Raw genomic sequence first — 23913 nt, 5'->3', positions numbered from 1 at the left:
AGCAGGACCGTATGATCTGTGCTGTTACACAGGGGTGAAAGACAGGCGGCTTTGTTTACATTAGCCGCCTGCCTTTCTCCCGCTGTATCCGACGATCATGAGTGACCGGCGGACATCGGGTCCGCCGGTCACACGCGCGGGCTGCTTAGGCAACGAGCGGGGGCGCACCTCCGGCGACGCGCGCTCGCCCCCTATTGGCTCACAGGCTAGTGACGTACCGGTACGTCACTTTGCCTGTGAGGGGCTGACCGCCGCCGTATATAGTCGTGCGGCGGTCGGCAAGTGGTTAAGTTTCTCTAGTTTAGTTCTAAGTCTATCTTCTGTTAGCCATGGCGGTATTTCCTGAGGTGTGTTGTTTGGTTTGGCCTTACAAGCTGGGTTAGTGTAGCCCCCCCAATTCTTTTGTGAAGAGAAGAAATTATTTAACACTACCGCCTTTTCCCTGTCCTCTGTGGCCAAAACTCCCTTATTGTCTTTTATGGGGCCAATGTGTTAAAAAAGAGATGTCTCCCTATAATATTCCTAGTTTCTGCCAGACCCCAACAAGAAAAATTGGATGTAGCACTTTATCCTGTTTTGATCCGTGCGGCAGTTGGGGAGATAGCATGGTGGTTACTAGTGCGATCCTCCCCCTGCTGTTTTTGGACCATGCTGCTTAGCAGGAGAGGAATTTCTAATGAGTTTTGAACAACACACTTGTCTCTGACAGTAAGCACACACTTGACATAAGCGCCATCACCACTCATGCAGGGGTTATGTCAGTGCAAATGTCCTGTATATGTCTTCCCTGACAAACACATACAAAGAATACACAGAATGACCACAAGAAAGTAAGAGGACCCAATCGAGCTTCTGGGTGAGAATGACAGCAGGATGTGGGAGGAAGGAAAAACGGACAAAAAGAGGTGGATGAAAGAGAATGATAGTGGAAGGTGAAAGGAATAAATAGGGTGATAGAAAAGACTAAAAGCAGGAGCCCAGAGGAAAATGAAATGGACAACAGGGGTAGCCTTGAGCCAAAAAGACAGACATAAAGTCTGTACTTTCTTTCCCAAATGGTTGTACTTTTTGTTTCTGAAGGGCAGCCTATTTGCTGAAATGAGTCACTGTACTAGCACGTACACTTTTATTCCTGTTGAGATTTCTTATTTAAGGAGCCAAGAACTCTGCTGCTTATTTGTAGTTAACATTGAACATATGTAGAAATTTTTTGAAACAATATTTCCATATAGCTACTTAGTAGCCCAACATTAAAAAAATCCAGCTCCATGGGCCTGAAAAAACCAACCAGAATACAATATAATTATTTTTTAGCAGGTTAAAAAAAAAATACATCACCTTTTTTACTAATTGACAGTGGAAGCAAGTGCCTTGCTCCTTTGCATACTGTTCATAATTAATACGCTGTGAAATGTATTTTTTTCAAATCAAAGGAGAGTAAGTACCTTAATTTTCCTTGGTGCCAGCTTTTTCCAGTCTATTGTATAGTCTGCACTGCAGAGCTTAGAAAGGGAGACAACAAAGGGGCATAAGGAGCAATTTCAATGTGCTGCAATGAAACTTCCGAGGATAAGGTCCCCTTACTGCTAAACAGTGCTGTGCTATGAGGGCAGAGATCGACCCAAACTGGGTGGATAGAAATACAGTCCACTAGCCGGTATAGCCGGTAAAACAGCTCTTATGTGCATTATCAGTTTATTTAGCATTTTCACCTAACTCTTAACTAAGCAAAAATGTAAACTACAGTTTTGTTATTGAAAGGTACTGGTGTGCAAATACAGCTAACACAGATTGTCCAGGCATGGGTCCAGCTCGGTTCTAAAGGTTGTTCAGAGCTTCCAAATAAATGTTATATAAAGAACACCAACAATCACTTTCTTTAAATGTTTGTCAATTTTTATGGAGAAGGTACTGGCTGTAAAATACAATCCTTTTTCTGGAAAATATTTGACCATAAAAAAAACTAAAAAGATGCTTTTAGCACAACCTTAAGAAATACATACTTGTTCCATGGCAATTGCGATCTGCATACAACGTCCTCTACCAAAGGAAAACAGATGATCCACTTCTTCCATAGTCAAATTAGGAGCTTTGTTTGTCACCAGTATGCAGTCTTGCTCACTTTTCTGATTGAATACTTTCTTTCCCTGCAAAAGAGAAAAACACTGCAGATACTAATGGTGTAAAAACATTAAAGTAGTGCCTAAAACAAGTAATCAATGACCAGGAAGGGAGATGTGCCAAGCTTAAATCATACAGGCAGAGATGGAATTTCTAAATCCACAGCATCTACAAAGAAAGGAAAAAGTAAATTTTCTTTAATTGTCTACTTAAATAACAAAGAAAAGAGGAAGAAGGCATTAAAGTGGTTGTAAACCCTTACACATACCCAGTCAAATGACTTGCCTCAGGTGATACAGAGAAATTAAAACAAATCCTCCTACATAACTTATTCCAGTTATTTCTGCAGTTTTCTCTTCTCTACATCTGTTTAAAGTCCAGAATTTATAAAACTTGTCTGATATGTCAATAAAAAGGGTGTGGAAAGCTGGAATAACACTCTGCAGAGCTCAGTGAGATCTCTGAAAGCTAATTGAAAGTAAAGGACACACCCCCTTCACTTGGTATAGTAGTATTGGCAAGGCAAGGGCCTAGGATAACCAAAATCCAACACTGTAGGAAGAACCAATAATCCCAGTATCTCTGTTGCCCTGAGCTCATAAAGGGTTAAAGGAGAAAAACAAAACATGCTTCCAAAAACAGCACGCATCTGTTAGCAATACAATAAAAGTGGTTTCTATTAACAAATTATTCAACATCAATTTGAAAAAACAAATTACTGCAGCTAACCTCAACTTTACTGTCCACTGTAACGGCAAGCTGCACTTCTTTTCCCACATGCACAGTTAATCTCTGCTCATCTTCGCTGTCAGAGCTATTCCAAATCTCACTTACAATTCTTTTTTCCTGCAAAACCAAGAAAACAAAAAGTTAGGTCATCTGCCTTCCATTTCTAAAACACGGTAAATATACACAATTTATCAGAGTGACATGTAGCATTTATTTTCGGTGTAATTTAGGCTTAGAAATAGTGAGGTACCAATACTGTAACTGCTTAGGAACAGTTCCAATCTTCTTGTGCTTACTTTGGACAGCTATAATACCTGGAAATTGCCTGATTTGCTGGAGCAATGAGTAAAGAGTACATTTCCACTCTAACAGGACAGTCCTGGATCTTGGGCTGTTCTGGGCAACTATGCTGGCTATCTTTTTTAAGGGATGTGTCTCTCCACTTCAATGGGTTTTTTTTATTTGCTCTAAATAAATTGGGGGAAGGACACACTACCAACCTTTTATTAATTTTATTTGATAGAAGTCTTAACTACTGTCTCTCAGGTTTCAAATTGATACAAGTAGTAAGGGATCATCTCCTCACTTCCTGTCAATTTAAGTGGGTGTCAGACAGGACATTAAGAAATAAATCCCCTAAATGGGTATACAGGCAAAAAAAAAAAAAAATAAAAAAATAAAATTGTTATAGTAGCAGCAAGTAAATTTAGAACCTCCACCAGAACAGGAACACATGTGTACATGTTAGTTTTATGTAGCAGGTTTTCCAGGCCTGTGGCCTGATGTGGGTCTGCCACTGTTACCGGTTACCTTTCCAGCCCATGTGAGCTGTGGCCCTGGGTGTGAAGACCGAGACATGAACCACTCAAGCATCTTTGTGGTGTTGTTTTATTGTAGATAAAAGGGGATGGGAGAAGGGAATAAGTGGGATACTCCTTGAGGCTTCAACTATATACACTTGGGACTTCGTTCCTGAAAAATGCCTGTTGGTGCATCCTTGACGCCAGCCAACACCCCCAATCTCTGAGAACACTTAATAGCTTGAGAGAAGTGCTGAATCCTCGACTTGTAGTCCAGAAGATCCAGGACTGTGAAAATTGTAGAACCAGCAACACTGTTATACTGCAACAAGTCACAGAATACTTCCCTCCTGCCTTGCTCTGGCTTGAGGTAAAGTATATTGTAGAATCCTGTCAAACTGTACTTTCCAACTGGCACACACTGTGCAATTCAGGACCCATTATTATGTGCCCCCCTTTCGCCTTGAACGTATTTATACATGTTGATCATTTCCCCCCCTTAATCTCCTCTTCTCAAGAGAGAATAAATTCAGTTCCTCTAATCTTTCCTCGTGTAGGAAGATGATCCGCACACCGGTAGTTGCTCTTAAAAAATCTTCATCTTTATTCAGGAACCACAGTACACAACTGCTGATGAGATCAGTTGATGTGTTTCAGCCTATAAGGCCTTAGTCATAACTACATTTAGAAACAAAACTTTGAATTATATAGGGACTCTACATATCACAGGCTCCACCCATTCATTGTCCCAATTAATTGCAAACAATTAACAAATATTAGAATCAGCTGTAGTATATACGATGGAAACCCATGTATGTGCCACTTGATATCCACAAACTACACAATGATAGTATGCATAGATAAAAATGAAAATAATAAAGAAAAAATATAAAGAGACCAAAAGGGAAGAGAGATACTGGAGAGAGACCATTTAATATATGTGAAGATCTAGATTCCATCTCAGGTTTAACCCCCCAAGGTGATATGGAATTAAGTCTAAAAATCCACCATGCCTCTCTTCCTAGTAACCTTCTCTCCCTATCGCCCCCTCTTGGTGAGTGAGAAAACTGAATATTTGTAAAATCTTACCATAAAATTCCTTCAGGGTGTTCTTTCCTCATTGCATTTTAGAGGACTAGAACGCCTTTCTCTTACGTACTCTAACAGTCGCCGCCCACTCATACAGTCTTCACCAATGGGTATTGATCTCTTATCCACAGGAGCAAGCTAGGCATAAGACTTGTTAAAACAAATCAATTTACATAGACACACCTACAGGGGGCTGTCCCACTGGTCCAATACCCCCGGCTAGCCTCATTCCCAATTCAGTTTGGTAGCAAGCAGTAGATAGTCCATGAACCCCAAAAGAGGGGTGGGGGCGGCGACTGTCAGAGGACTCAGAGAAAGGAATTTTACGGTAAGATTTTACAAAAATTCAGTTTTCTCTTACGTCCTCTGACAGTCGCCGCCCACTCATACAGTCTTCACCAATGGGATGTCCTAAAGCAGTGTAGACATGAGGGGTGGGAAGCGCAACCGTCACAAAGGCAACGCAGCACCCATGTCAGAGAAGGGAACCTTATCTGAACAGAAAGGTAAACCCTCTGGGTAACAGAAAAGCTCAACTGGAGCAAACAACCCAGGAAAGCAATAACTAAGGGGGAAAACAACCCCAACAGCCAGGGACCTGCAAAACTAGGGCCCATCTTAAGGCACTGCCGCACACAGAACCTTGCGGCCGAAGGAAGCATCTGCAGATGCCAGAACCTCAAGTTTGTAAAATTCGAAAAGGGTGTGCACCGACGACCAAGTCGCAACCTTCCACACCCGGGCCACTGAGCCTGTTGCTGGAAAGCCCAGGACGCACTCACCGCTCCGGTAGAGTGCGCCTTGACAAGGAAGGGCCGTACCCGTTCCCTAAACGAAAAGGGCCTGTACAAACGTCTGTCAGATCCATCTAAAAATGGTTGCCGCAGACGCAGCCATACCCTTCCGAGGTCCCTCGGGAAGGACAAAAAAGAGAAACCGACTTTTTGAAGGAAGCCGTGGACGACAGGGAGACCCTGATCGCCCGGACTACATCCAAGGAATGCAAGGCACATTAGGATGCTTAGGGTTCGCACAAAGCGAAAGGTAAGACAATATCCTCGTGAAGGTGAAAATCAGAAACCACCTCAGGAAGAAAGGATTGGTTAGGTCGCAAGACCACCTTATCCCTATGAACCACCAGATAAGGGGAACGGCAAGACAAGGCCGCCAACTCTGACACTCTGCGAGCAGATGTCATAGCCACCAGAAAGGTAACCTTTCTCGTCAGCAGACGCAGAAAAATTTTGCTGATGTTTTCAAAGGGAGGACGTTGCAAAACGGACAGGACCAAGTAATAGTCCCAAGGAAGTAAGGGCGCTCTCAGAGGAGGAGCCAAATGACGCACACCTTGATAAAGGTGTCCATCGATGAATTAGACGCCAAGGGGCACTGAAAAAGGATATCCAGTGCAGACAACAGGCCCTTAATAGTGGTCAGCGCAAGACGCTGGTCCACACCAGCATGGAGGAAGGCTAACACCCTTGTCACCGAAAGGGAGCGAGGACGGATGCCCCTGGATTCACACCAGGCAAAATAAGCCTTCCAAGTACGGTAATAGATCTTACCGGACAAGGCCTTCCTATCCCTGAGCAGGGCAGGAAAGACCGCCGACCAGAGACCCCGATCTCTCAAGACCTGGCTTTTAACAGCCACGCCGCTAAGGTCAGCGACCGTAAAGCAGGATGGAAGATAGGCCCCTGAGACAGCAGATCGTCTCGACCGGGAGCCACCATGGAGTCTCGACGAACAGTTGGACGAAGGCCACGTATCAAGACCGGCGCGGCCAGTCTGGGACCACCAGAATCACCAACTTTGGTTCCGAGACTAACTCGCGAAGGAACCTGGCCAACAACCGAAGTGGAGAAAATGGCAGGAAACAGGCGATACTAATTCCAAGGCACCACCAGCGCATCCGAGGCGATCGCCAGAGGAACATGCGTTAGGGCCACGAACCTTCCCACCATGTTGGTTAGCCGAGAGGCGAACAGATCCACATCTGGGGATCCTCAGCTCGCACACAGCATCTGAAAAACCTCCGGGTGTATGGACCATACTCCCTGGTCCGGGGTCTGACGGCTCAGATAATTGGCCTGCCAATGCTCCACACCCAGAATGTGAACAGCCGAAATCGCAGGGACTTGCGTCTCGGCCCAAGACAGGATTATGGTCACTGCCTGGGCCGCCCGGGCACTCCTGGTGCCCCCGTAATGATTTTGAAGTAAGCCACCTCAGTGGTGTCGGCCGTCTGGACCCGCACAGGGCGGCCCCGAAGATGAGCCGACCAACCGAGCAAGCACAATCTGATCGCTCGCAAATCCAAGATGTCCATCAGCAAGGAGGATTCCTCCTCCGACCAAGTGCCCTGGGCAGGCCTAATGCCCAGAACGCCACCCCAGACTGACAGGCTGGCATCCGTGGTGATCACAGTCCAGAACAACGTGCGGAAGGAGTTTTTACCTTCGTCAGAGTCGGGGACAGGAGCCACCAGAGAAGATCCTCTCTGACTTGGCAACTCGGATATCCTCCTTTCCAAGGAATGAGGAAGCCTGTCCCACCTGGTCAAGTTCTCCGCTTGAAGAGATCGTGTGTGGAACTGTGCAAACGGTATTGCCATGAAGGCTGACACCATCAACCCCAGGGACCGCAAGCAGGCCCTGAGCGACGAGGAATCCTTGTCCCGAAGGGACCTGACCTCGTCCTGTAGAGTCCGGAGCATGTCCTCCGGCAGGAAACCTTTACTCGGGTAGAGTCCAGGACCATTCCCAGATAAGGGAGACAAACAGAAGGGGACAAGTCGACTTCTGAATGCTGATGGTCCATCCGAACTCCCGGAGCGTCTGAACGATAGTTGACAGATCGCATAAGAGACTTGGGCTGGCACTCGATCATAACAGGATATCGACCAGATATCCCAAGACCGCAATCCCCTGTGCCCTCAACAGGGCCAGAAAAGGAGCCAGCACTTTGGGAAAACACCCTTGGAGCTGAAGCGAGACCAAAAGGTAACGCCACCAATTGATAGTGACCCTCAGTGACTGAATCGGAGGAACCTCTGAAGACCCGCTAATATAGCGATGTGTAAACACGCATCTATGAGAGCAGTGGAAGCCAGGAATCTCCTGGACTTAAGGAGGCCACCACCGAACTGAGGGATTCCATGCGGAACTTTGAACCCGCGCGAAGCGGATCAGAGCTGTCAAGTCCAGAAATGGACGTACATTGCCCTCCTTACTGGGCACAGTGAACAGTTTCGAGGAAAACTCCCGAAACCTGTCCTGAAGAGACACCAGGACGATCACTCCCTGGGCGAGGAAATCCTGAACCGCCCGATGAAGATCGTGTAACCGATCTGGGGTCAAATGATGATTTGAGGGAAAGAATCCGTCCACTGGCCGCGATAGGAATGCAAGCTTGTATCCCGATCAAATGATTTCAAGAACTCACCTGTCCGGTACCTGGAGCAGCCAAAGGGCTAGGAAACCGCGCAGACGTCCCCCCCACCCTGAAGTGGGTGAGGGCGTCCCTGCAGGTGAAGGCGGAAGGACCCGCCGGGCCGGCATGGGTGGAGTATTGCTTGCCCGCCCAGGGCTTCCTCTGACCATCCTGGCCCTTAAAGGGTTACAAGTAGTAAAACAAAATCTCCTGCGCTCGAGTGCTGTCTGATGGAGTAAAAAGAGGTGCACTACAAACTCAGATGTAGAGAGAGCTGCTTGGTCTTGCTGCCCCATTCAGGATCAAGGGTATCCAGAACCAACTGGTAGAAAAGAAAAAAGGAAAAGAGGGGCGCACCGACCTAGCCACAGCAGCCCCATGCGACCATCTGCATGTCCATTCGTCACATTTGGGACCTGGCTACCTTGGAGACTGTATATGCAATTTTGATGTGTGTTGTATCACACCAGTCTTGTGAGTACTTTGTACACTTTTTAATATTTTAATAAATGGTTTTATGGTAATGCACTAGGTCGGTGCGCCCCTTTTTTTTTTTTGTCTTTTCTACCTTAAGGGGTTACCCCTGACCTGTGCCTTGAAGGCACGAAGGGACCCCGAGTCGGTTTAAAGAAAGGCCCCGCTTAACGCGGGAAAACGTACCCCAGGGGTCTGGGGCAGCAGAGTGCTACTGCCCCCAGTGCCTCCTTAAACCAACTTGTCCAGGGAATGCCCCAAAAAAGACGATTCCCCTCATAAGGGATGTCAGACACGGTCTTCCTGGAGTCTGGTCAGCCGACCAGCTCGTCAGCCACATTAAACGATGGAGCAGCACCGTGACACCAGACAGCCGAGCCGCTAGAGGAGCCTAGGTACACAGGTACAAAAAACCTGCCAGACGCATCTGCTCCACCATCTCCACAGTAGTCGGAGGGTCGGAATCCGCCTCCAGAGTGCGTTTGAGCACTGAACACCGGAGAATCCTCCGAGGACATGACAGTGGCCTTGTTTAACCTGGACCCTGTGCGATCCACTTTAGGGGACACGGTCCATCGCGAATCCGTAGGAGACGCGAAAGGGCAACGGAATTGAAACTGTTTTGGTACCACAAGAGGGTGCATGAAATGTACGCCATAGTTCGTTCACCGTCACGTGAAAACTCAGCGGGACAAGGAATACCTGTGCTGCTTTTTCAGGTTCTGCGAGTCCCAAGGAAGACTGCTTACCCGGTGGGTGGGCTCATCCTCTAAATGCAGTGTCTCCTAAACCGAGGAAATAAGCGCAGACATGGCAGCGTGTTCTTTGGCCGTCTCGGGGGGGGGGGGATCATCCCGACCCCATCCCCCGCCTCCCCATCTGAATGGAAGGACTGAAACCCATCAGGAGGTATAATGTCCAGTGCAACCTCAGAAGCAGAGGATAGGGAAAAAGCCCAGGTCTTTTGCCAAACTGCCCGTTCTGACATCACTAAAGCCCCCTTGGACACTAAGTCGCAAGAGCCGTAGTAAGGGCAGAAGATTCAGGCGCACCTGAATCACCCACCAAGGACTGGGAGGAAGTTTGCTATCCTGGGACACCCATAATATAAATAAAAGTTTTCATGGCGCTGGCCCTTTAAGGCACGATGGCGGCAACACCTGCCGACATGCACCGCAATTAGGACCATACTGAAGCACCCACAGATATAAGAAAAATTACCATTAGTAAGAGAATATCCCCCAAACAGCATGGAAGACCCCCAGGATCGTTACCCTTCTGCTGAACGATTCCGCTGTATGCAGGAAAAGGGAGTGATGTCAGACCGTTTAGAGCCAGGCAAGCACAGGCTAAGGAAAAATGGATGCCTATTGATTGCAATGGGAGGCTCCGGGAAAATGGCCGCCGACACGTGTCAACAGAGAACCGTGCCACACAAGATGGCGCCTGAACGGCGCCAATACTGCAGAGGAAAAATGGCTGCTGAAGAGCCCACAGTGGAGCCAGACAACCGCCCATACCCAACATGGCGGACCCGCGTTTTTTTTACCGTAGCGGTCCGCCGCCACATGTCTGAACATCCACATAAAACACAAAAAAGTGCCGACAGGGTAGGGACCCTCATAAACCCCCACACAGTGTTCCGCACACAGTAACTCCCCAGCAGGGACCAGGAGGATGCGATCCCAGACACAGACATGAGGGAGGGAGAACAGACCCAGCAGACTGTCATCCCGCACAGAGGCCCCACACATAGTACTACTTACCCGACCAAGATGGCGTGGGCGCCTCTCCACGACGGGAACCTCCTACCCCAAGTGGCGGGGGTGCCGTCCGCCAAGGACAGGACATACGCCACACACGGTCAGACCGCAACTGAGGCATCCTGGCGAGGTGGCCAACTAGCGGGCGTCCGCCCGGGGGACAGGGGCAGGTCGTTTGCGAGGCCAGGGCGTACGCATAGCCTGCTAAACGCTCGATGGCGAGCTGGGAGTCCATAAGATCCTCTGTCCTGGAGTACCAGGACGACTAGTCCGATTCCCAGCTCCGCAAACGCTGTAGTCTTCTGAAGATTTGACTAACCATGCGCAGAACAAATAAAAAGCTAGTAGTGCAAAGAAAAAACACTTTTCAGAAATAAAAGTAATAAAAACAGAAGAAAGGCTGAGACATGTACCCCCAGCACAGGGAAAGCCTATCTTACTCCTATCTAGGCAGAAGACAAACTGAATTGGGAATGAGGCTAGCCGGGGGTATTGGACCAGTGGGACAGCCCCCTGTAGGTGTGTCTATGTAAATTGGTTTTAACAAGTCTTATGCCTAGCTTGCTCCTGTGGATAAGAGGTCAATACCCATTGGTGAAGACTGTATGAGTGGGCGGCGACTGTCAGAGTACGTAAGAGAAAGGCGTTCTAGTCCTCTAAAATGCAATGAGGAAAGAACACCCTGATGGCATTCCCTAAAGTTACGTGTTGCATTGGAAACATTTCTAACATTTAAATTATTTGTGTCACAATAGTGTTCCCTTATTCTGGTTCTCAGGGGATGTGCAGCCTATATATTGTAGGTCCCATAATGTACAAATAATCAGATAGACTACAAAATTTGTGTCACAGTTAACATATTGTTGTATGGTAAACTTCTCACCCGTAGCAACAACGTTTTGCCCAGCACACTCAAAAGGACAGTACCTACAAGTCTTAATGTTACAAGTATAGATACAAGGATAGTTCCCAGGATATGCCAGCCAGGTGGGTTGGCATTGCATAAAAGAAAAAATGCTGGGTGTTAAAGCATTTCCTAATGTGGGTGCTCTCCGACTGGAAAAACGACAGCCTGCTTTTAAAATTACATTTAAACCTTTGTCTGTATACAAAATAGGCAGATTCCTTTTTATTATTTTGTTGATATTCTTGAGAAAATTTAGTTACAAAGGTAACGGGATGACCGGTTACATTGTTTCTAAAAGTATAAGGTTTACTTCTACTGACTATTCTATTCCTGGGCATGTCTGCTTGCAATTCCTCTCTATTCTTCATTAGAGAACTTCTTAATCCCTGATGTGTGTTGGGAACACTATACCCTCTCTCCAATAGGTGATGAGGATCGACCCTACACTCCTGTTCAAAGGCTGAATCTGTTGAGCAAATGCGTCTAGCTCGAATAAACTCCACATAAGGGATGGCATTGATGGTGTGGGATGGATGACAACTATCTGCAAACAGAGTAGTATTACCAGAACATTTCTGTAAGTACATGTAGATACACTGCCTGTAGTGGAATCACCCTGCAGTGTAATGTCAAGAAAGTTAATACTAGAAATGTTGTATTCGATTGAAAAATATAGATTTAACTGATTGCCATTAAGATGCTCACAGAAACCATGCAATCCTACAGGGTCTCCATCCCACACCATCAGGAGGTCATCAATATAGAGACCATACCGAACAATCTGTTTGGAAAAACGATTGCTGGAGGAGAACAGAAAGCATTCCTCCCATCAGCCCATATAAAGATTCACCATTGATGGTGAAAGTCTTGCACCCATCGATGACCCACAGCACTGCATGTAGTATGCACCATCAAACAAAAAATAGTTATGAGTTAATAGGAACTAACACAATAGAATAAAATCCCGTAACTCTAAAGAATAAGAGCTGTAACACTGCAGGTGATACCGAATAGCCTGTAGTCCAGCTCTGTGGGGGATCAAAGAATAGAGTACCCTAACATGCAAAGTGGCCCATGCATAGGTAGACAACCATTTGACTGATGTAATATGGGATACAACTGTACTGGTGTCCCTAATGTAACCTGGCAGTCTTTAAACCAAAGGCTGGAGGTGCAGATCTACCCATTCTCCCAAACGTTCTGATAAGGAGCCAATTTCAGCCAAAATGGGTCGTCCGTGCAGAGGGCCACCTACCTTGTGAATCTTGGGAAGATGATGGAAGATCGGCACCACTGGTTTATCCACAAAGAGGTATTCAGCAGTTTTGGAAGATAAAACTCCCATATCTTTACCCATCTGCAGATGTTCAGTAAGGATAGATTAAGAGATTTTTGTGGGATTATTGGGTAAGAGGCAGTATGTGTTAATATCACTAATTTGTCTAATGGCTTCAGATCCTCATAGCTGAGCTCCTCCATGCCTCTTTATCAATTTGGTTGCCTCTTTCTCCAGTTCCCCGATATCCTTTTTGAGAGCTGGGGCCCAAAACTGAACTGCATCTTCTAGATGAGGTCTTACTAATGATTTGTACAGGGGCAAAATGATATCACTCTCTCTGAAGTCCATGCCTCTGTTAATACAAGAAAGGACTTTGCTTGCTTTGGAAACAGCAGCTTGGCATTGCATGCCAATATTAATGCTTAGGATCTACCAGAACACCCAGATCCTTCTCCGCTATGGATTCCCCCAGTTATACTCCCCCTGGTATGTATGATGCATGCATATTCTTAGCCCCCAAGTGCATGACTTTACATTTATCAACATTAAACCTCATTTGCCAATATAGTTGCCCAATGAAATGCATTGAGGTCAGCTTGTAGGTTGGAGACATCCTGTAAGGAAGTTATTCCACTGCAAAGCTTGATGTCATCTACAAAGACTGAAATGGTACTTTTAATCCCAGACCCTATATAATTTATAAAGATATTAAAAAGTAAGGGTCCCAACACTGAACCTTGGGGTACACTACTGATAACCTTAGACCATTCAGAGTAAGAATCATTAACCACTACTCTCTGAATTCTATCATTTAGCCAATTTTCTATCCATTTACAAAGCTATCTTTCCAAGCCTGTAGACTTTACCTTACACATTAGCCGTAAGTGGGGAACTGTGTCAAATGCTTTTGCAAAATCCAAGTATACTAAATCCAAAGCCACCCCTCTGTCTGAGGTTTTACTTACCCAAAAATAAATCAGGTTTGACAACTTATGTCTTTCATGAATCCATGCTGTCTTTTGCTTAAAATATTTTTTTTCCACCAAGAACTCATCTATGTGGTCTTTTATTAAACTCTCCAGTATCTTCCCGACTATAAAAGTAAAACTAGTAGGTCTATAGTTACTTGGCAAAGACTTTGAACCTTTTTAAATATAGGCACCACATTGGCCCTACATCAATCCAGTGGTACTATTCCAGTCCTTAACGAATCCCTAAAAATTAGAAACAAAGGCTTTGAAATTACAGAACTCGATTCTTTTAGGATGCGTGGGTGGATGCCATCTGGTCCATGCGCTTTATCCACCTTTATTCTGTCTAAATATTTCTGGGCCATATCACTTTTGAGCCATTGTGGATCATTTTGGGCTGTGTCAATACCATCCTCATTATGGTCATGAGCTCCCCCATGCTCCTTTGTATACACAGAGCTGAAGAAACTCCAGATTATTTTGTAAAGGGCCTACATGTTCATTCAGACCTTACCTTTTTACTATTAAAATATTTGAAGAATTTTTTGGGGTTTGTCCTACTATCTTTTGCAATCTGTCGTTCATTTTGAAATATTGCATCCTTGATTTCCTTTTTACACATTCTGTTATATTCTTTATAACAACTAAAACAATGATAGTGCTCCTTCATTTTTATATTTTTTAAAATCTGTTTTCTTATTATTTATAGCTTTTTTCAACTTTGAGCCACATAGGTTTTATTTTTAGCCTTTTAAACTTATTGCCCATGGGAATATACTTTTGCAGAGAGTTTGCATACAGTTTTTTTGAAAAATTCCCATTTCTGTTCTGTGTTCATCTATGCCAATATTCCCTCGCAGTCTAAGTGCTGGAGGGCAGCCCTCATCCTTGGAAAATTTGCTCTCGTAAAGTGAAGTGTTTTTAGATTTCTTGTATGCGTTTGTTGCTTACAGCTAACATTAAATTAAATCATATTATGGTCACTGATACCCAGATGTTCTTTTATATGAACATTATTAGTAAGCTCTGCATGGTTTGCGGTTACCAGGCCCAACAGAGCATCATTTTTAGTCGGGGCCTCATTAAACTGTACCATAAAATTGTCTTGTAATAGGTTTATACATTTCTGCCCTTTAACTGTTCCAGCAGTGCCATTACTTCAGTCAATGTCTGGGTAGTTAAAATCCCCCATTATTATCACTGTTGCAGCCCTTTCTATCTGCCTGACTATGCCAGCCCTTTCCACCTACATGTCCAATCATTGGCTGTACTACTGCTTCTATAAATGAAAAACAATCCATAAATGGAGAACAGGCAGATGACTGAAAGGACTGGTTTGTTTTTTTTTCATAAAAGCTGTATAAATGGTGGAGATAAACCTAGGCTTAATGTTTGTAAGTGCATTTGAATGTAGGAAAGCTCAGATTTTCTTTTTTTTTTTCTTTTGTATGACTTGGTAATTAGACCAGGGTCAACTGCCCCAGAAGCTTGGACTGGATTTTTTAACATTTATCTGTCTTCCCTGAAGACCAAACTCCCACTGTCTTACACTCACACTACACATTTAGCTGAGTGATCTTTCCATTTACTGTTAATTTTTGTGGCAACATACTTAAAAAAAAAAAAAAAAATCCTAAAAAATCCTATGCTAGGTGTTGCTACTGTTCCCCCTATACCACACAGCCTCATAGGCAAAAAATAGGTAACCCACTAGCTAGCTACCGAGTCTAATGCTCTCCCAAAAAGAAGAAACGTATTTAATGATTTTGGGATAACTACAGGAGGATATTCATTGCTGTAATAGGCACTCAAATGTTCATGATGGGACAGTTATGTGCTAGACAGCCCAGGAAATGGCACTGCCACTTATAAAACATAATAGAGGCGTTTTCAGGATATTTAGTACTTGGCAGCCTCTATTGAGTGGGCTTTTCAGCAGCACTAAAATGAAGAAAATCCTTGTCAAATACTAATTGAAAGAAACAAGAACTATATTTTCTAGCTGAAGAGGAGGATGAAGTAAGGCTCTGGAGGTCACATAATGCCTGATGCATCAGCCTTCCTAAAACCAGATATTCAGTTTGATACACATCATTAGCAACTCCAGGGTAGCAGGAACAACATTTTCAGCCAAGCTATCATGTGCTTTGAAAAGCCTTACAAGGCTGATCCTTCTTTAAAGCCCTATACCAGGCGAAGGGGCGAAAATCAATAGCATTCTGTGTCAACATTTGAGGCGCCAGATAAAGCTGCAAGATCTTTTAGTGTCGGTTCACACTAGATGCAGTGCAAATTCACTGCGATCAAAATCGCAACCCGTTCGTGCAAACCGATTGCAGGGTGTATGTTAAGTTAATGACATCCCAAAATCGGTTTGTAAAACGCAGTGCAATTTTTTAAAATCTGATCACATGCGATCAGATTCTGGTGCGACAAAAAAAAAAAAAAAAAAAAAAAAAAGGTCCTGCGTGAGTATGGTGTGAATGCGGTGCGCCTTGCGCTACACAAATCCATGGCTCAAAACGCACCCCAGACACAGCGCATGTAATTCGCACAGGAACGTGCTGTGATTCCTGTGCGAATTGCATGCGGTGTCCCACACTGCATCAGTGCGAACCAGGGCTAAAGGCTTATTTTTTTTTTAAAGACTATTCATAAAGTTGGTATGAAAAGCAGCAATGTGTGAAGTAGGGTAATTATTTTTCCACAGCAGCGGGACCCCGTTAAGAAAACGAACTGCTAACCTGGAAAAGCTGAGTTAGGCTTACCGGTAACTCCTTCTCTGAGAGTCTTCCAGGACACCATGAGACCTAGGGCTCCTAGTACCAGGACAGGGAACACGTTAACCCCACCAGATAAAAGCCAACGAGACGATGAGCCAGAACCTATCAGTCTTGGGAGGGACTACTGCCTGGAGAACCTTTCGACCAAATGCCTGCTCCTGGGAAGAGAGGCTGTCCAGGCGATGTTGTCTAACAAAAGGTTGAAAATTTAGCCCAGGTAGCTGCCTTACATATTTGTTCTGGCAAAGGCACAAGCCCTTTCAGCCCAGGATGCGGACAAAGCTCTTGTTGAATGTGCGTTGACAAAAGGTGGAGCAGCATTCTTAACTCTGTAGGCTTCAGAGATTGCCTGCTTTATCTACCGGGCTATGGTGGCCTTAGAGGCTCTATTACCCTTGAGTGTCCTGTCCCTGAAAAAAAGAACAAATAAGGTTTCAGACTTCCTAAAGGTCTTGGTAACCTCTAGGTAGGCAAGAAGAACCCTTCTAACATCCAAAAAATTAAAATGTTTTTCTTTGTCATTTTTTGGAGAATTACAAAAGGTTGGTAGTACAATATTCTGTGGTCTATGAAAGGAAATGGCTAACTTTGGTAAAAACCCTGAATCATTTTTTTAACACTACTCGATCTTTAAAAATTATAAGGAAAGGCTCCCTAATTGAGAGGGCCTGAAGTTTACTGACTCTGCGAGCTGACGAAACTGCAATCAGAAACACAGTTTTCAGTGTGAGAAATTTCACTGGCAAATATTTCAGAGACTCAAAAGTAACAGTCACCAAGGCCTGAAGGACTAGAGATAGGTCCCAGGTAGGACATGATCTGACCACTATATTGGTTTTGTCCTGGCGATTGCCCTAAAAAACCTTGCTATAAAATCGGTTTCTCTAGAAGGGAGTACTGGAGAAAAACACTAATGGCTGCAGCCTGCACCTTTAAAGTACTAAGGGATAGACCCTTGTCAGCACCCTCCTGAAAAAATTCCAAAATAGATGGGACGTCAGGGAATACTTTTTGATTCTCAGATAACCAAGAGTTAAATTTCTTCCAAACTTTGCAGTATATAGCTCTAGTGGCTCTAGTGGTAGGCTTTCTAGAACTAACTAGAGTTTTTACAACTTTGTCTGAGAATCCCTGGGAGCTTAGTATCAGCTCTTAAGATACCAAGCTGTCAAGTATAAGGATGCCACCTGAGGATGAGCTATCGGACCTGGAGTCAGCAGGTCCTCTCTCAAAGGTAGAGCTGTAGGAAGTTCCGAGGCTAGCACCTATAGGTATGAAAACCATGGCCTTTTGTGCCAAGAAGGGGCTATCAGAAGCAAGTTGGTGTCTTCCAAGAGAAATTTCTGGAGGACTTCCATGATTAATCTGATAGGAGGGAAGGCATAACAGAGGTTGAACGGCCCGGGATTCGCAAAAGGGTCAATCCCCAGAGACTGATCCCTTGGATTCAGGGGAAAAATCTCTTGGTTCTGGTATTTGTTTGGGTTGCAAAGAGGTCCACATCTGGGAGACCCCACCTGGCAGAATTTTCCGCAAAAATGTCAGAGTTGAGAGACCAATTGTCCCAACACACCTATTAGCGGAGGAGATCTGCCGAACAATTCTAAGCCCCTTTCAAATGAATTGCTGAAATAGAGGACAGATTGGTCTAGGCCCAAGATAAAATCTTTAGGGGGGCTATGAACTGTAACGTTTGACTTCTTGTACCCTCCACGCCCCCCCCCCCCCCCGTTTGTTGACGTACGCTACAGTTGCAATGTTGTCAATGTGGATCTGCAGATAGCATCCTCGGACGTCTGCCTGAAAAATCTCTAAGGCTCTGCCAGGAGCTCTCTTTGATTTGATGACGCTCCTGCTTCCAGGTATTCTCCCTGTGCTATTTTGTCTTAAAGATGGGCTCCACATCCGAAAGAGCTTGCATCTGTTGTTATTTTTTGTGATATCGGAATGACCCATTCCAACCCTCTTGTGAGGTGAAATGGCGACCTCCACTACCATAGAAAAGAAAATTCGGATTCAGTAGTTTTCCTGGGAATTGCCAACATCCCTAATATAAGACCAAAGAACGAGATCCCCTAGAGGGTGGGACATTAAATGGCAATGACCAGGACTTTAGTATATATTTAAATATTTATTACATGAATATACAAAATTGTATGAACAGAAAAACATAACATGGTAATGTACAAAAACACTTAAAAGCAAGTGGCCATGGGTTACGTCTCAGAAGCTAGGGATGGCTGCGATGTCCTGAAGGAGACCAGACGCTTTTCGGTCAATCACCATTCTCAGTGGTCCACAAGGAAAAAAAATCTCAGACTAGAGGTATAAAAACAATGCAATCAATGATGGGTAGCGATAATATAGTCACTTATACATTTATATATTCTCAAAGTACAAAGTGTCTGTTACACCAAAACTGAGGTAAGCTATTCAATCTGTGTACCTCTAGTCTGAGATTTTTTTTCCTTGTGGACCACTGAGAATGGTGATTGACCGAAACGAGTCTGGTCTCCTTCAGGACATCGCAGCCATCCCTAGCTTCTGAGACGTAACCCATGGCCACTTGCTTTCAAGTGTTTTTGTACATTACCATGTTATGTTTTTCTGTTCATACAATTTTGTATATTCATGTAATAAATATTTAAATATATACCACTCAAGTCCTGGTCATTGCCATTTAAAGTTCCCCCCTCTAGGGGATCTCGTTCTTTGGTCCACTACCATAGGTTTCGCTTCACTTTGGAGGGAATTTTTACCTTAAATTCCAAGGAACTTGGAGACCCGTCCCAGATTCCTAGAAGGAATAGTTGAAGAGGACTTTGTCGAAACCACACCCAAGGTACAGCCGGAAAACAGCAGGTCATAAGGCCTACAGCTCTTGAAACCTCTCTGAGCGAGATCCACTGGGTGGTCTGCAAGGATGCCATCATCTGAGCTATTTTTGAAATCTTCACCCTCGGAAAAAACATCTTTTGATCTAATGACGAAATCTGGTAGCCAAGGTATGTCACTCTTTGAGAAGGTTTTCGAGAAGACTTCTCTTTGTTGACCAACCAGCCTAGAGACTTGAGGAACTCCTGGTCTGGAGATCCCTCTCTAGTTTTTGATACGAATCTGCCACTACTATTTAAGACGTTTGTCTTAATGGGGCCAATGCTTTCCCCAGGACCTTTGTAAAGATGCATGGGGCTGACAACAACCCGAAGGAACTGGAAATGTCGGATCTCCGGTCCTAGTCTTACTGCTAGACGTAGAAACTTTTGGTATGCTGGATGAATAGGGATGTAGAAGTACGCATCCTTTAAGTCCAGCGTTACCATGAAGCACCCTGGGTAAAGCAAATTTCTTATGGAATCACTGATTCCATGCAAAATCGTTTGTATCTGACCAAGTGATTTAGAGCACGTAGATTTAGTAGTAAGCGATAACTTCCCAAGGGTTTCTTTTCACAAAGATGTGGGAGTAAAACCCCCTGCCCTGCTCTGCCTCTGGAACCGGGACCAAAACATTCTGATCCACTAAGTCTCACAATCTCACCGGAGGCCAGGTATCAAACTCCTGTCTGTGCCCCTTGGCCACCAGATCTCGAATAAAAGGGCTTGAGGTGATCTCTTGCCACTGTGGGAGGAAGGCCCTTAATCTTCCCCCCACTCTGCGGAATGAGTCATTGCAGCTTGGTGAGTTGTTGAGGAGGGTTAAACAAAACCTACCCCTTCCTCTGCCTTTTTGGCCAGTACAATGCTTCTTAGGCCTGGCCTCCTCTTGCGGATCCTGCTGTATACCCCCCTTCCCTCGAAAAAACTTCAGAGGAGTTGGGAACTTTCTCTTTTCTGAAAACAAGCTCCTTTTATCGGCCGTACATTCAAGAGCTTGTTGTAACCCGGGACCAAAGAGTAGGACGTCTGTCAGGGGAAGACTACCTAAGCGTAATTTGGAAGAAGGGTCTCCTGACTATGTCTTAAGCCAGAGACTTCTTCAGGCTGAATTAACTAATGCCGAGGTCCTAGTTGTCATCCTAGCGGAGGAATCAGCCAAAAAACCTACTGCCTGGAAATTAAGTGGAAAAGATTTAATAATCTGATCCCTTGGTGTTCCAGGAGATAAGCGAGTCTGTATTTGTGAAAGCCATAATTCCAGGTATCTGGCTATACAAGTAGATGCTAAGGCCGGTTTGAGACTAAAAGTAGACATGTCTCAGGCCCTGAGCAACAAGATATCCCCCCTCTTATCCATGGGGTCTTTAGGTGTATCCATATCATATAAAGGCTAGAGACATAATTTTGGAAATCTTTGAGAGAGGGGCATCCAACTTGGGATACTTGTTCCACGGCTGAGCCAGGTCATCATCAAAAGGAAACCTCCTTTTCAGGTTGATGGAGAAAAATGGTTTCCTTTCTGGATTTTCCCATTCTAGTCGAATTGTGACTAGAAGGGAACTATGCACAGGAAAAAACTGAATTTTTGTAAAATCTTACTGTAAAATTCCTTTCTCCGAGTCCTCCGACAGTCGCCGCCCATTCACACAGTCTTCACTAATGGGGTATTGCTTCCTCTCCGCAGGAGTTTCTAGGCATAAGAGTTGTAAAAGAACAATTCATCTACATAGTCACACCCATGGGGGCTGTCCTAGTCCAATACCCCCCTGCAATAGCCATCCCAACTCAGTTTGGTCGCAAGCAGTAATAGTGTAGAAAAAAACCCCAAAAGAGGGGCGGGGGCGGCGACAGCGACTGTCGGAGGACTCAGAGAAAGGAATTTTACAGTAAGATTTTACAAAAATTCAGTTTTCGCTTACGTCCTCCGACAGTCGCCGCCCATTCACACAGTCTTCACTAATAGGGATGTCCCAAAGCAGTGTAGACATGAGGGGTGGGCAACGCAACCGTCAGAAAAGCAACGCAGTACCCACATCAGAGAAAGGAACCTTACATAAACAGAAAGGCAACCTACTGGGTAACAAAAAAGGGCTCAACAGGAGCAACAACCCAGGAAAACAAATAACCAAGGGGAAAAAAACCCCAACAGCCAGGGACCCATACAATACCAGAGTTCCCTATGGCACTGCCGCACAGAGAACTTTGAGGCCAAAGGAGGCATCAGCTGATGCCAGAACATCAATTTTATAGAATGTGGAAAAGGTGTGCACCGACGACCAAGTCGCAGCCTTGCACACCTGGGCCACCGAAGCCTGATGCCGGAAGGCCCAGGACGCATTCACCGACATAGAAACATAGAAACATAGAATGTGTCGGCAGATAAGAACCATTTGGCCCATCTAGTCTGCCCAATATATCTGAATCCTATGAATAGTCCCTGGCCCTATCTTGTATGAAGGATAGCCTTATGCCTATCCCATGCATGCTTAAACTCCTTCACTGTATTTGCAGCTACCACTTCTGCAGGAAGGTTATTCCATGCATCCACTACTCTCTCAGTAAAGTAATACTTCCTCATATTACTTTTAAACCTTTGCCCCTCTAATTTAAAACTGTGTCCTCTTGTGGTAGTTTTTCTTCTTTTAAATATGCTCTCCTCCTTTACCGAGTTGATTCCCTTTATGTATTTAAAAGTTTCTATCATATCCCCTCTGTCTCTTCTTTCTTCCAAGCTATACATGTTAAGGTCCTTTAACCTTTCCTGGTAAGTTTTTTCCTGCAATCCATGTACTAGTTTAGTAGCTCTTCTCTGAACTCTCTCTAGAGTATCTATATCCTTCTGGAGATATGGCCTCCAGTACTGCGCACAATACTCCAAGTGAGGTCTCACCAGTGTTCTGTACAGCGGCATAAGCACTTCTCTCTTTCTACTGCTTATACCTCTCCCTATACATCCAAGCATTCTGCTGGCATTTCGTGCTGCTCTATTACATTGTCTTCCCACCTTTAAGTCTTCTGAAATAATTACTCCTAAATCCCTTTCCTCAGATACTGAGGTCAGGACTGTGTCAAATATTCTATATTCTGCCCTTGGGTTTTTACGCCCCATGTGCATTATCTTGCACTTATCCACATTAAATTTCAGTTGCCAGAGTTCTGACCATTCTTCTAGTTTTCCTAAATCCTTTTCCATTTGGCGTTTTCCTCCAGGAACATCAACCCTGTTACATATCTTTGTGTCATCAGCAAAAAGACAAACCTTACCATCGAGGCCTTTTGCAATATCACTTATGAAGATATTAAACAAAATTGGTCCCAGTACAGATCCCTGAGGTACCCCACTGGTAACATGACCTTGTTCTGAATGTTCTCCATTGACTACAACCCTTTGTTGTCTGTCACTCAGCCACTGCCTAATCCACTCAACAATATGGGAGTCCATGCTCAATGACTGCAGTTTATTGATAAGTCTTCTATGTGGGACAGTGTCAAAAGCCTTACTAAAATCTAGATATGCAATGTCTACTGCACCTCCACTGTCTATTATTTTAGTCACCCAGTCAAAAAAATCTATAAGATTTGTTTGACATGATCAGTAAACCCATGTTTTTCATCTTGCAATCCATGGGATTTAAGATGTTCCACAATCCTATCCTTTAATAGGGTTTCCATTAATTTGCCTACTATTGATGTCAGACTCACTGGTCTATAGTTGCTCGATTCCTCCCTACTACCTTTCTTGTGAATGGGCACGACATTTGCCAATTTCCAATCTTCCGGGACGACTCCTGTTACTAATGATTGGTTAAATAAATCTGTTAATGGTTTTGCCAGCTCACCACTAAGCTCTTTTAATAATTTTGGGTGTATCTCATCAGGACCCTGTGACTTATTTGTCTTCACTTTAGACAGCAATCTTAGAACGTCTTCCTCTGTAAAGACACATGCATCAAATGATTAATTAGTCATCCTTTCGAGTGGAGGTCCTTCTCCTTTTTCTTCTGTAAAAACTGAACAGAAGTATTCATTAAGGCAGTCGGCTAGCCCTTTATTCTCTTCTACATACCTTCCGTCCTTTGTTTTTAATTTAGTTATTCCTTGTTTTAATTTCCTTTTTTCATTTATATATCTGAAGAATGTCTTATCCCGTTTTTTCATAGACTGAGCTAGTTTTTCTTCTGCCTGCGCTTTAGAAGTTCTAATAACTTGCTTGGCCTCTTTCTGCCTAATCTTGTAGATTTCCTTATCTTCATTGCTCTGGGTTTTTTTATAATTACAAAATGCTAGCTTTTTATTTTTAATGATTTGGGCCACTTCTGCTGAGTACCACAGTGGTCTCTTCCATTTTTTGCTTTTACTGACAAGTCTAATGCAATTTTCTGTTGCCTTCAATAATGCACCTTTTAAGTAGTCCCATTTCTCCTGGACTCCATGTAATCCGTTCCAGTCTGATAAGGACTCATTTATGACTAATTTCATTTTTGAAAAGTCTGTTTTTCTAAAATCTAAAACTTTTGTTTTTGTGTGGTGTGACTCTTTCACAGTTCTTATATTAAACCACACTGACTGGTGATCACTAGATCCCAAGGTTTCGCCTACAATGACATCATATACCGAATCCCCATTTGTGAATACCAAATCCAAAATGGCCTCCCTCCGGGTTGGCTCCTCAACCACTTGTTGCAG

At 44.3% G+C, this 23913-nt stretch overlaps 1 protein-coding gene across 1 annotated transcript in view; it reads right to left on the bottom strand.

Moving 5' to 3' along the window:
* Positions 1-23913, bottom strand: part of CCDC9B (coiled-coil domain containing 9B) — a 364648-nt gene that overhangs the window by 268849 nt on the left and 71886 nt on the right. The window contains exons 5-6 of the mRNA XM_082275011.1: positions 2851-2967; positions 2004-2147 (exon numbers count right to left, since the gene is read on the bottom strand). Of these exons, the coding sequence (XP_082131137.1) occupies positions 2004-2147; positions 2851-2967 (261 nt within the window). The remainder of the gene's footprint in view (positions 1-2003; positions 2148-2850; positions 2968-23913) is intronic.

The sequence above is a fragment of the Pelophylax lessonae genome (genome assembly GCF_965119305.1).
Source record: "Pelophylax lessonae genome assembly, chromosome: 13".
Lineage (NCBI taxonomy): Eukaryota > Metazoa > Chordata > Amphibia > Anura > Ranidae > Pelophylax > Pelophylax lessonae.
This window is presented reverse-complemented; position numbering and strand designations above follow the sequence as displayed.